General features: G+C 35.1%; 1 protein-coding gene across 2 annotated transcripts in view; it reads right to left on the bottom strand.

The window, feature by feature from the left end:
• The window catches only part of LOC107662428 (high affinity cAMP-specific and IBMX-insensitive 3',5'-cyclic phosphodiesterase 8B-like), a 55,042-nt gene that overhangs the window by 26,204 nt on the left and 14,631 nt on the right, over positions 1-14,207 (bottom strand). The window contains exons 1-7 of one of the 2 annotated variants that reach the window (XM_016452460.1): positions 7,669-8,025; positions 7,528-7,584; positions 3,490-3,680; positions 1,340-1,399; positions 1,196-1,253; positions 626-714; positions 448-526 (exon numbers count right to left, since the gene is read on the bottom strand). In XM_016452460.1, the coding sequence (XP_016307946.1) occupies positions 448-526; positions 626-714; positions 1,196-1,253; positions 1,340-1,399; positions 3,490-3,680; positions 7,528-7,584; positions 7,669-7,692 (558 nt within the window). In that variant the 5' untranslated portion in view covers positions 7,693-8,025. Of the gene's footprint in view, positions 1-447; positions 527-625; positions 715-1,195; positions 1,254-1,339; positions 1,400-3,489; positions 3,681-7,527; positions 7,585-7,668; positions 8,026-14,207 lie in introns of those variants that run through there. The other variant, XM_016452452.1, reaches the window with a different exon arrangement.

Genomic DNA, 14,207 nt, shown 5'->3' with positions numbered 1-14,207 from the left:
TATGTATGTATGCATGTATGTACCAAGAGCTTCTTAAAAACCACAAATTCCTTGTGTGTTTGCGCACACTTGGCGAATAAAGCTGATTCTGATTTAAAATTTGAACACATTATAGTGTACACAATGATGGTGCCACTCAGCATTTGTCTGCTGCACCCAACTACAATGTATTTGTTACACTTTAAAGTGAAATTTTGCCAGTTTATTGATTAAATTAAATTTGATTAAATTGATTAAATTAAATTGTTTTGGACTGAATGCAAAGTGTCCGGTGTGTTATACCCATGAGTTGTCCTACTGTGCTTCTAATCCGGTGTGCGACCACCTTAACTTTACTGCATTATATCCAGGAAGTAGTCCTTGTACGGATGTTGTTTTGAATAAAAATGGCCTTCCTAAATGTAACCAAATTCCAGTGGGACAATCCATTTGGATCCCAAAACTCACTTGTATGACATGATCTTCACTGCTGATCTCCACGGCTTCCTGACACTGTTCTAATGCGGTAAACACAGAGTTACAAGCCCTGCAACAACAGAAACACAAACAAATATTGAAGCCTCCAGTGACCGTCTCACAGCAGCGTCTTCGTTGAACTTCCTGCTAGCTTAGGCTTTAGACTTACCTCAGTTTGAACTGAGCACGAACCTCTCCGTGTTCTATCTGGATTAACTCATTATAGCAGGTTGACACACTGCTGTTCTCCAGGTACCTCTGAGAGAGAGAGAGAGAGAGACATATAATACAGCACTGCATTTATCACACAGTACGCATGTTGTCCTAGTTTGTATTGCAAGCTAAAGTTGAGTCCAGATTTTCCTGCAGGGAATTCAGTAAACAAAATGATCTGCTATGGATATTTATATTAAAAATAATTTGGGAGGTCTATGGGACACGGCATAAATATTAAAATATAAAACGTTACTTGTGGGACTACCATGAATCAATAAATAACTTGCCTGAGCAAAAAAATATCCAACATATCCCGTCACGACTATTAAAGCTGACAGCGTGTGTGTGTGTGTGTGTGTGTGTGTGTGTGTGTGCATTACTTTTAAGTTTTGGTTTTCTAAATGATTTTCTGTGGTAATCAACCCACCAATAAATCTTAATCTGAATTGGACACGCCCACACTCATGTTCAGCCCCGCCCATGTAGTGGAGCAAATATTCCTGTTTTAGTGTAAAATACTCACTCTGGACAAACCAGCAGAGAGAAGAGGAAGGACAGATGGTTCCTCCTGATCTGAGGGACTGCGAGAGAGAAAGATCAGTAGGAGAAACATGAAGGACGTCTGTAACACATGGATAATAGATAAAAGTGTTCTCTGAGGCCTTACGTTTGTGGCATCACTGCTAAAACAACAGTGTGTTCAGAAGGCTTGGTCGCTCGAATCATCCTGTTTAAAAACACATACAATAACAAAAAAGTAGGTTATTAAAAGTAGTTTATATTTTCTGTTTTCATCATGGCAGTGAAATCAAGTATCTTCTACACATTTCTCTCCAAATGACTCTCTCTTCCTCACACGCATAGACATCTACTGGGAAATAAGTGATTTGGCAGCAACTAGATTTGGCAGAGTTGCCAGCTTTGAGTATGTGTGCGCGCACATGGATTTAAGCCTCTGTGCAGGATGGGAAATTAACACCCACAACCAGCCAAATGTGGGCCACTTCCTCCACAGTGGAGAGTAATTTTGCCTTATTTACCTCTCAGTGACTGTGGTGGCCAACCTGGACTTAAAGATTCACATACAAATGATTCTTATGAACTGATTCTTTTTATTTTTTTTCTTCTTTTCTTTTTAGTTTCTTTTTAGATTCTTTTCCACCAGTGTTGCACGATTCCTGAAATGAATGAACGACAAGTTACTGGTTTGAATCAGTCTGAAACACTGCCCTTTATAATTTACATATATCATGTGCATTCTTTCATAAACTACCATTCAAAAGTTTGGGGTTGGTAAGATGTTTTTTTGAAAAAGTCAACAATACTGCATTTATTTGATCAAAAATACAGTAAAACACTAATATTGTGAAATTTTATTAAAGTTTAAAATAACTGCTTTCTATTTTAATGTTTTAAAATGTAATTTATTCCCGTGATGCAAATATGAATGTTCAGCATCATTACGCCAGTCTTCAGTGTCACATGATCTTTCAGAAATAATTCTACTATGCCGATTTCCTTCTGAAGTAACATTTCTTCTTCTTATTATTAATGTTGAAAACAGTTGGGCCACTTAATATTTTTTTAAAACCATTTTTTAGGATTATTTGATGAATAGACAGTTCAAAAGAATCCTTTTGTATAATTATACATCTATTTACCGTCACTTTTGATCAATTTAATGCATGCTTGCTGAATTAAAGTATTAATTTCTAAAGTAATTTCTAAATTATTATTATTTGAGTCCAAACTTTTGAATGGTAGTGTAAGAAAAATGTACATTATAACTGAACCATACCCAAATGAATCAAAATCAAATCCAATTTAATCAGAATCAAAATAAGACCTTGTGATTCAGAATCAAATTGAATTTAATCTGGAAATCTGTACATCCAGTCTTAGTAAAAACATTTGAGCATTTTACTAATTTCATATAAATGGCGAATTATTGTATATAACTGAAAAGGAAAAAAGTTAAAGGTGTCAGATGATGTTGCTAAAAATAACATTATTTTGTGTATTTGGTGTAATGAAATGTGTTTATGCGGTTTAAGGTTCAAACACATTATTTTCCACATACTGTACATTATTGTTTCTCCTCTATGCCCCGCCTTTCTGAAACTCGTCGATTTTTACAAAGCTCATCGGTCTGAAAAGCTAGGTGTGCTCTGATTGGCCAGCTATCCAGTGCGTTGTGATTGGCTGAATACCTCAAGTGTGCTCAAAACTCACGTTTGAATCATCAGTGGCAAATTCTTTAAATATGAAAACGTACTTATAGACTGTGAGTCAGAATAGCCATCATTGTAGGTTCAGTAAATAGTCCTCTATAAAATGCGCTGCACACATCTGAATATTTGGGTTGAACTGTTCTGCAACAGTGTTGTAAATACAACTTAATCACTGATTTCTAGTCGTGTCCTCTTTTGGAAGGCCAAAGTATTTTCGCTTTCACAACGAAACACACAGCGTCTTTACAACATGGCAGCGGTGGCGGCTGCAACACTAAAGTTATGCCTTCTTTCTTTGCGTATACATTTGGGCGGTGTTAGGTAAATCTTCCCACATCGTGACGTAGACATGTGGGGGCGTGTTTAAACGAGGCGTTTTAGGAGGGTGTGGACCAGTCTTAACTTTTATAAAGAATATCTCTTTGGGTTTGAGACTTTAGGGATCTTATCTATTCACGAACAGCTTGTAACACTCCAAAGAGAAAGGAAAACTTGAAATCGCATCATATGACCCCTTTAATTCCCCATCCTGCCTAAACAGAAACAAGTGAGCGACAGATGATGGATTTGGTTTGCTTGTACCCACCGGCAGACGGCATCAGCCTCAAAGTACTGTGAGTGCCGGCCATCAATGATGACGATCTCGTGGTGTTTATCTAAGAAACACTCCACCGCAGACTCAGGTGTTCGTGCGATGTTACACCTGAATCCCGCCCGCTCACACGCCCACCAGAACGCATCGCTCTGACTGTCCGCTTTAGCGAAGACCAGTAACACCTGAGCGAGACAGAGACGGAGAGAGAGAGAGGTGCTGTTGGTGGATGCGTGTGAAAGGTCAACAGTCTTTCATCCTCTTCAGCGTTGTGTAACCATGGAGCTGCGATGTGAAATTCCACATGGCCCAGGTCGTTCAGGATGCCCACCGTGCAGTGTCACACGTCCACCTACAGGGGGGCAGAGTGACTTCACCCACTCACAAACTAACACATTTCTATTGACTGACAGAACAGGCCTTTTCCACAAGTATTAGAAATGTGAAAAACTGCAGATATATAGCAGGGTCACCAAATCCAACAATAACAGGTTACCAAAATCTGTTACCCTCCTCTATTTCACACAATGATTTTAATGGTACCCAAATTCAGTCTGGTTATGTGTATCCTCCTCTATTTTATATCTTTGAAAACATATTGCTCTGATTTGGACAGACAGAGATACAGCAGGGTCAGCAAATCTAAGTAACTGATTTCTGTAATCTGCAAGGCTGTGTTGTCGGATTTGGTGACTGGTGTATATTTGTAGATGTTTACGTGCTTCCTATATTATAAAACAAAGAAGATCAGACATCATAAAAGTGAATCTGGGTAACATTAAAGCAATTCTGTGTAAAAGAGAGGGAGGGGTAACAGATTTCGGTAACCTGTAACAGTGTGTTGTCCACTTTGGTGACCCTGCCGTATAAGTGTTCACATCAAATCAAAATGCTTTCTACAGTATGAAATACAGAAGTTTAGACATCAACAGATTGAATTTGGGTAACATTAAAGACATTCTGTGTGAAACAGAGGGGGTAACAGATTTCGGTAACATGTCATATTACCGTCAGATTTGGTGACCCTGCTGTATATGTTCACACCAGAGCAATATGGGATATAAAATAGAGGAGATTAGACATGACCAGAATAAATTTGGCTAATATTAAAGCCATTGTGTGTGAAACAGAGGGGGGTAACTTATTTTGGTAACCTGTAATGGCATGTTGTCAGATTTGGTGACCCTGAAGTATATGTGCAAATGTTCACATCAAATCAAAATGCTTTCTAAGATATAAAATAGAAGAAAGAGAGGAGAGTATACATCAGCAAAGCAGATCTGGATAACATTAAAGCAATTCTGTGTAAAACAGAGGGAGGGGTAACAGATTTCGGTAACCTGTAACAGTGTGTTGTCAGATTTGGTGACCTTGCTCTATATGAACAGCTGTTCAAATCAAATAAAACTGCTTTCTAGAGTATGAAACAGGATCATCTTATATATCTTTATTTATTTCCAGAGTATGAAACAGAGGACATTAGACATCACCAAAGTGAATTTGGATAACATTAAAGCAATTCTGTCTAAAATACAAGGTTGTTACAGATTTTGGTAACATGTAATGGTGTGTTGTTGGATTTGGTGACCCTGCTGTATATGTGTAAGTGTTCACATCCAATCAAAATGCTTTCTAGAGTATGAAATAGAGAAGTTTAAACATCACCAGAGTGAATTTGGGTAACATTAAAGTAATTCTGTGCAAAATAGAGGGGGTAACAGATTTTGGTAACCTGTTACACTGCCTCAGAATTAGTGACCCTGCTGTATATGTGCAATTGTTCACAACAGTGCAATATGCTTTCTAGAGAATAAAATAAAGAAGTTTAACCATCATCAGAGTGAATATGGGTAACATTAAAATCATTCTGTGCGAAATAGAGAGGGGCAATGGATTTCGGTAACCTGTCACACTGCCTTGTCAGATTTGGTGACTCTGCTGTATGTTTGCAGCTGTTCACATCAGAGCAATATGCTTTCTAGCAGATAATATAGAGCAGACAGAGGAAATTAGACATCAGCAAAGTAAATTTAAGAAACATTAATGCAATTCTGTGTAAAATAGAGAGGTGTAACAGATTTTGGTAACCTGTAAAAGTGTGTTGTCAGATTTGGTGACCCTAATGTATAATTGCAACTGTTCATTTCAAATTAAAATGCTTTCTAGCGTATTAAACAGAGGACATTAGACATCATCAGAGTAGCATTTGGGTAGCATTAAAACTATTGTGTGTGAAATAGAAGGAGGTAAATGATTTTGGGTACCTCGTATATTGCCCGATTATCACTAAATAAAACTAAAAAACATTTTCTGTAAAATATAAAAAATATAAATACAGAAACTTAAAAATTCAGCTGCCAAGGCAACCTTTCTAATTTCTGTGTAGTAAAACTAAAATAACAAAAACTAAACAAACTAAAACTAATAAATACAAATTAAGAAACAACGTATAGACATTAAAACACTAAAAAACGGATGTAAATAACTATAATCAATGACACTGTATCAATGATACTAAAATAACCCTGGAACTCGGACCCTAGAAATGACAGGTGATTCATTTGTAAAATCAATCTTGATTGATTTCCTCAGTTACATCAGCCAAATCTGACTCAGAGATGAGTCAAAAATTACATAAATGGCCTCAATTTACAGTGGCTGACAAACGGCAGTCAGTCATTTGGTTAACATTATGCACACTTTTCTGTTTCACAATTCCACTTTTAGTGAACCATAATTCCCACTAATACCACACACACACACACACACACACACACACACACACACACTCAGGATAATCGTGTCAATCCTTTGAGACATCTCAAGATTATCCCTGGGGTCATGAGTCCATGTTAAGAGGTCTTTGGGTGCCCTCACTCATTTGCCATACTGTAGAAACAGGACAATGCAGCAGTGACAGTAATGCATTATGATGTCACAATAATATTCTATCACTGCACACAGCACAGCCTATGCGAGATCAAAACATCACTAAAAAGAGTCCTGCAGTGGTGCACTGTGATGTCACAGTGACATTCCACAATGCATTAATGCAGGGACTATGAGAGGTCATAATGCATCACTACATGGTTTCATAATCACCTGTAATTATGCTTTAAATCCCCTAAACTCAAGAGATTGTGCTTTAAAATAATCCAAACCTCGCTGCAAAACTATGCGATCCTGAAATAATGAAATAAATTGCTAGAAACTGGGTATTTTATAGTGGTTGACAAAGTTGTTGGTGTTTTTAATGGATGGTACAGACATTTAGAAAGCAACTTCAAAATTAATTTTTTGGGTGAATTAACCATTTAATGCTAACAAATTGCTAAATAACTTTTTTTTCATTTAAAGCAACATATAGCACACTAATTGCTCTAATCATTCACTTAAAGCAGTCTGAGGTTTACTGCCTTGCACAATGATAACATGGACACAATCTCAGTAATTAGGCAATTAAACATGCACCTTTTGATCATTAACCAGATCAAAGTTAACCAGACAAACACTTAAAAAAGTCAATAAATACACTACCATTCAAAAGTTTGGATTTTTCAAAAAGAAATTAATATTTTTATTCAGCAAGTACACATTAAACTGATCAAAAGTGACAGTAAAGACATTTATAATAGTAATTGAAATAAAATATTTCTATTTTAAATACACGTATCATAGTTTCCACCTAAAAATTAAGCAGAACTGTTTTCAACACTGATAATAAAAATAATTTTTTGTAAACAGCAAATCAGCATATTAGAATGATTTCTGAAAGATCATGCGATACTGCAGACTGGAATAAATTCAGCTTTGCATCACCAGAATAAATTAAATTTTTACGATATATTCAAATAGAAAACAGTAATTTTAACTTGTAATAATGTTTCACTATTTTTACTGTATTTTTGATCAAATAATGCAGCCTTGGTGAGCATAAGATACTTCTTTAAAAAACATAAAAAATGTTACAAACTCCAAACTTTTGAAGCTACAAATTCAAACATACAAAAAAATGACTAAACAGGACTCTACCTGAATGGGCTCCTGGGTCAGTCGCATTGGCCCCAAACGCTCTTCTGCTGCAGACACCTGGTAGAGATCGAGAGAAACAGGTGTGTTTCATTTAAATGAGGTTAAAAAAGGAAACAAAAGCAAGAATGCATCTGGTCTTACCATCTCAGAGCCCTGGAGCAACATTCTGACATGCCTGTCCTGTTTTTAATCACATATTGACATGTGCTTGAATGTCCATGAATACAACCAAACTAGACAAGACAAAATCGGTTCACCGAAAAAAATAATGTTTCACAGGTTGAATTAATGATGGTAGATGTAGCCATCCTGATCAGCACGAACTCCAATCCAACTGTGTTATTCAGCTGATTTGAACACGATTATCCATATTCCTACTGTCAAACAGTTCTAACGCTTTGTCAGATATGAAATATGTTGCAAAAAAAGTCTGTTTTTTATGGCGTTGTCCAAATGGTTTGGCGACATTGTTGCAATGACCGAGAGCAGGTGGCTCAAAGCTTCCTGCGTCATCCACTTTAACACTACACATAAGCCTCTCAGCATGAATCACAAAAGCCCTTGGGCTAAATACGGATCATAATCACTATAAAAGCAGCATATGTAAGGCACATTTAATTTTGCAAAGTAAAAAGAGATGAGTAAAGACATTTAGATGCACTGCACTGTTTTTTTTTGTCAGTAAAAAGATATAAACATTAAATCAACATTTTCTCTTATGTAAATGGCACAGCATGAATTTGCTTTGGTCATCTGCCTGTTTTATGTTCATTTTAAGTGTTGAGAGGCCATCTAGAGTCAAGAGCTTCTATTCCTGTGACCACACACACACACACACACACACACACACACACACACAGAGATCTGTTTAATTGAACAGTCCAACAGTCATAACACAATCACAATCTTTACAGCTGCATAGGCGCAATTACAGTTTCAACAAATGCAATTAACTATAACTCTACAATTGTCACATGTGGTAAAACACACTGAATCTCTCTCTGCATGTCCTTTAGTTGAGCAGCAATCCAGAATTCCTTCACAGACCCCGACAAATACATTATTATAATTTTTTTTAAATTAACAAAAACTTGCTTGTTTTATTTTACACACTAGTTGCTTGAAATTGATTGAGACTAATGTGAAATTACTGTGAAAAGAACCTAAAACAAAAAGGTATTGTGGCATTACCAGGGCCGCATTAAGACCTCAATGGGCCCCGGGGCTATGACTTACTGCAGGGCCCCCCGTCACAATAATGATATAGCTTAACATAGGATTTTTATCCAATCAAAGTTTCATAATTCTTGTTACCAATTCCAATATCTCAAAAAAAAAATACTAGCACTAGTATTGCTAGTATGCTAGTATAGTATTTACTATACTAGTAAAAACAAACTTAATGAAGACAAGTAAACAGTCATGAATTACAATAGAACAAAGAAATTGACCTACACACACTTAAAGCACCGAATAAGAAATATATTGTATAAAATAAATAGACTAGAAATAGACAGTGTCTGAGAATGCACGTCTGAGAATGCAAGTGCGAGGCTGCAGCCAGACCCTTCTCATTTTGACACATAACTATGTGTATTCGAACGTTTAAACACAAGGCGCGAAAAATAACTCTTAGTTTAGTCAGGCGCTGTACGAGCAAGTACCAGAAACCGTCTTAACGCGCACATTTGCCCAAATGAATTCTGCCCCACTGCTTAATGTCCCTGAACAGTTAAATTCGTTTTTAAACCACAATGCTTAAAATGCGTTTAAATGAAAAGCTTACATCATGACGCGCAAAATAAATTTCTCAACGCATAAGCGAATATAGCCTACTAGCTCTATAGAGTTTGTTCAAACACAAAAAGCACTATAGCTACATCTATCAAGTTAATAATCAAACTAACCTAAAATCTGTGGGGATGATGACGCTGTGTTTTTATCTGCTCCATGTGTCCGGTCCATTTGCGGTTCCACAACTCCCACTTCATCATCAGCATTACATCAGAATGAAGTGAAGAGAGGTGAATGCAGACATTAGGCGCAGTGATCACCTGCTAGATGTGCTACGTGCACAGTTTGTTCAAAAGTAAAATATATAATAAATGCATTTGATTGGTAAAACAAAATCAAATGTGACGTTTTAATCTCTAATGGTAATGCATGGAATTTAAGGAAAACTCCACTAAATAATAGCGCTAAAAAGTGAGGGGCGTGGTGGGTTTTTTAAGATCGGCGCTACCGATGTCCATCAATCTACTCCACAGCCAATCACGGGCCCCCTCCTTGCTCGGGCCCCGGGGCTTCAGCCCCGCCTAGCCCAATGGTTAATGCGGCCCTGGGCATTACCAGAGTAAAATTATAGTATGCCTATAGTAATTATAGTAGGCCTATCGTTTAATATTATGGTATTTTGATATACAGCATGAATGACTACTATAATTATGTCATGGTATTTACATAATACTCTGAGATACTTAAAAGAATGCCATGGTGCTACCATTAACAAAAATATGTATTTTCATGATCCCCCCAAAAAAACCTCAAAACAAAAACTAAACAAAAAAAAAAAACATTGCATTAAATTACAATGGTAATGTCCCCAAAACAATGGTATAATTTCCATGGCACCATGTCCAAACAGCCATGAGATTGCCATGGTACAGTGTTTAAAAAAAACGAGCAATCTAAAGGGGTTGTTTAATACATTTGTTATTAACTTGTTATCACATTAAGGTCCACTTAAAATATTATTTTGTAAAATAATGTAATATAATTATAATATAGTACACTTTTTTACATTATGTAAGTTACACTACAGAAAATTTGATTTTTCATACTAGGACTCGTTTAAAAGTGACAATTAGAAGAGACAGTCGGCATCAATGCTGCTTTTTATTTTCCAGCTAAAGGCCATTACCAAAACCACTGTTACACAAGACAACACAAGACACACAAAAAAAAGTCCACTGGAAAATCCTGTTTTCAAATACACTTAATTCAAATTCTGAAATTGAAAACTGCATTCTCTGCAACTCTGTAACTGATGATTTTCAACTCTCATAAATCATGCTCAGAAAGTTCAGCTTATATTCAAACACTTCTGTTACATTTTCATACATTTTCCCAAACAAATCTTTTCTGCATTCTTTGCTCTCTTCTTCTCTAACTCACGACCCCATGCTTGAGGTTTCTCACTTCCTGGCACTGACGTTACATCTCATTTCCTAGAAAGCAACACACACACACACGTGTTGGTATACGTGGTTTACGGGCATTCTCCATAGGCGTAATGGTTTTTATACTGAATAAACTATATTTTCTATTACAGGAAGTGTCCTCGTAAACCATGTTCACGTCATCATACCTATATGTTATTATACAGATTTGTGTCCTCATGAACCATATAAACCTGTACACACACACAACAGCTAAAGCTTGAGTTTTAAGTCCACAAAATTCCTAAATCTACCATGCAGAATTTACTGTGACTCTTCACATATAATCTAACAGCTGCCGTCAGATTAAATATTATAGGTGATCTGCAGACGTTTTTCTGCCCGTTTTATTATCTACCAGGCAAAAAATCTGATCATTTAAAGCAGTTTGATCAAGTAATATCACACATTTACTATGGAGGTCATGTTCGTAGCAAAACCGTGAAGGAAAAATAAAATGTCTGAAGTCTAAAAACACTCCTTTTAGGTCATCCTGTCCCAAACTCACATCACTGGTTGAACCAGACGTTGACCACAGTCAAAAAAACTGCAGAGCCACACTGTTTGCACTTTTTGGATATTAACCTACCAATGGTTTACTTTTAGTTGTCTCTACACATTAAACTAAGGTCGAATATATACATATATGATACACTTCACCTTTAGGAAATGACGAATGCAGCAAAATAATGTGATGGTCAGTTGTGATACAGAGATCATACAGCTTTTGATGGCTGTGTCAATAAACAAACCAAGCATCTTACTACTTCAAATGTCGCTTAATTATCTTTAAACGACTCCGCACGCTTCATTTCAGTCCCTCTTCAAAGAGAGACGGTGGATTTAAGCTCTTCTGACGCTGCATCATGCTGCAGATCTCTTCAGGAAAAAAGACCTGTGCTGTTTCAAACACACACACACACACACACACACACACACACACACACACACACACATTCAAATGTGTCTTGCTGTGGCATGACACACAAACTTACAAACAGTCGCATTACAAAGACTTTGTTAATAACACTTAATTATTACAACATTATTATTACCATCAATGTTGAAAACAGTTGTGCTGCTTAACATTTTTGTGGAAACTGTGATACATTTTTTCTCAGGATTCTTGGATGAATACAAAGTTATTCAATCAGAACTTATTCAAAATATTTTTTGTAACATTATAAATGCCTTTACTTTTTTTAATGAATGCACCAGTAACATTTTATTTAAAGCCTTTATGAAAAATGCATTATAAAGGGTTATTAAAGGGTATAATGCATCATAATGTGCATTGTAATACATTATCTCTTGTTGTAAATAATTATAACCAAATTGAAAATGCATAGTGCAACAATGAATTGATAAGTGTTATAATGTATTAACTATGGTTATAATTATTCTTGAGATTGTACAATGCATTATAAAGTGCATTGCAAGGCATAGCCTAATTAATGCATTAAAACTACTTTTATAATGCATTAAACATAAAGGCTTTAAGGGCTTTAAAGTGTTACCATCGCACCCTTGCTGAATAAAAGTATTAATTTCTTTAAAAATAAAAAAAATGTAAACATTTAGTGTAGGGTATAAAATAAATTTGAAATAATAACAATAATAATAATACTATTTTACTTTACACAAAACTTACAAAATATATCTGAAAACAATTTACAATATTTGACCATATTTTTTGTATAACTGTCATAAAATAGCATTTAAAAATGCAATCCAATCAAACAGGTCCTTCACAAGATTTACATTTGAAAAGAGTAATGCTTGTCTGAGAATATGGAGGACAGATGCCTTACGGATATGAAATTACATCGCTGCATTTATAGATATGATTAAGTTACTTTTGTTATTTTAATCTTATCTTAAACTCTTTCATCTCCTGTATTTTCAAGCATCCCGAGTCTCTCTCTCTTTCTCTCGTGGTGTGTTCCTCTTCCTAGAACATTGTGTGTGTTTAGACTCAGTCATGTGCTTTTATTGAGGACAACGAACAACATACACACACAGAGACATAAAACTTTTGCAGAACAAAGGCCTTCCTTCACAGAGTACAGGGTCATGATAAAATATGATCCCCGCTATATTTAGAACCCCCAGATGACAGTAGGCAAGCGGCAGCGCTGCGGCTTTATTGATTCAGATTTACTTATCACATATTACATAAGATATCACCTAGATAGTGTTTCTGTCCAGTGAACTCAGAGGAACCACTCGGTAGTCGACCAGGAGATGCTAGAATCAAAGCACATTCTCGAGTGCAAACAAGGTTGACTTTTTCTTAAATATTATATGTAGTTTGTTTAATATTTTTATGGAAACTGTGATACATTTTATCTCAGGATTCTTTGATGAATATAAAGTTCAAAAGAACAGCATTTATTTGAAATACAACTTTTTTGTAATAATTTTATAAACGTCTTTACTGTTACTTTTTAGCAATTTAACACACCCGTGCTAATTTTTTCCTAAAAAATAAATAATACAATCATGTTTTATATATTATATATGTTATGTTTATTTATAAATGTTATATTTAATTTCATTTTTTTTTTACTTTCACAAGATTTTTAGTAAATTTCACAAACAGCAATTAACAAACTGAATTAAACAAAAGATTGTAAAGTAGAAAAAATTAAATAAAATTTTCTTGATAAACATACATCAATAATCTTTGTTTTCTTTACTTTAAAAAATATTTTCTTACATTGTAGTCAAAAAAGCCATCAAATACATCAGTTAATGCATTTTATATCAAGCTATAAATAGATTATCTAAATATAAATTGCTTTTTTAAAATTTAACAATGGTTTACTGAACAAATTGCTCTTTTTTTTAAAATAAATTCAATTATAATTAAAATGTTCTTAGGGATAAAAATCTACCTCAGCTTCTGTTCTAAAATATAGGGAGCCCTTCTATAAGGTTACAATTAACAACAGAGCCCAAACTTAAATTCAGTTATTATTTTTAACTATAATAATCAACACTCAAATTAACAAATTTTATGCAAACATGTAAACTGATTTTAAATTATAAAATTTCTATTGTTGAAATATAATAATTTACAGAGTCATAACTTGTTTCATAAAATATTTATTTAAACATATACAGGTGCATCTCAATAAATTAGAATGTCGTGGAAAAGTTCATTTATTTCAGTAATTCAACTCAAATTTTGAAACTTGTGTATTAAATAAATTCAATGCACACAGACTGAAGTAGTTTAAGTCTTTGGTTCTTTTAATTGTGATAATTTTGGCTCACATTTAACAAAAACCCACCAATTCACTATCTCAACAAATTAGAATACTTCATAAGACCAATAAAAAAAAATTTAGTGAATTGTTGGCCTTCTGGAAAGTATGTTCATTTACTGTACATGTACTCAATACTTGGTAGGGGCTCCTTTTGCTTTAATTACTGCCTCAATTCGGCGTGGCATGGAGG

The sequence above is a fragment of the Sinocyclocheilus anshuiensis genome, unplaced genomic scaffold, assembly GCF_001515605.1.
Source record: "Sinocyclocheilus anshuiensis isolate Anshui unplaced genomic scaffold, SAMN03320099.WGS_v1.1 scaffold457, whole genome shotgun sequence".
In the NCBI taxonomy this organism is placed as follows: Eukaryota; Metazoa; Chordata; class Actinopteri; order Cypriniformes; family Cyprinidae; genus Sinocyclocheilus; species Sinocyclocheilus anshuiensis.
The sequence above is the reverse complement of the archived record's forward strand: the minus strand, read 5'-3'. Positions and strand labels throughout refer to the sequence as shown.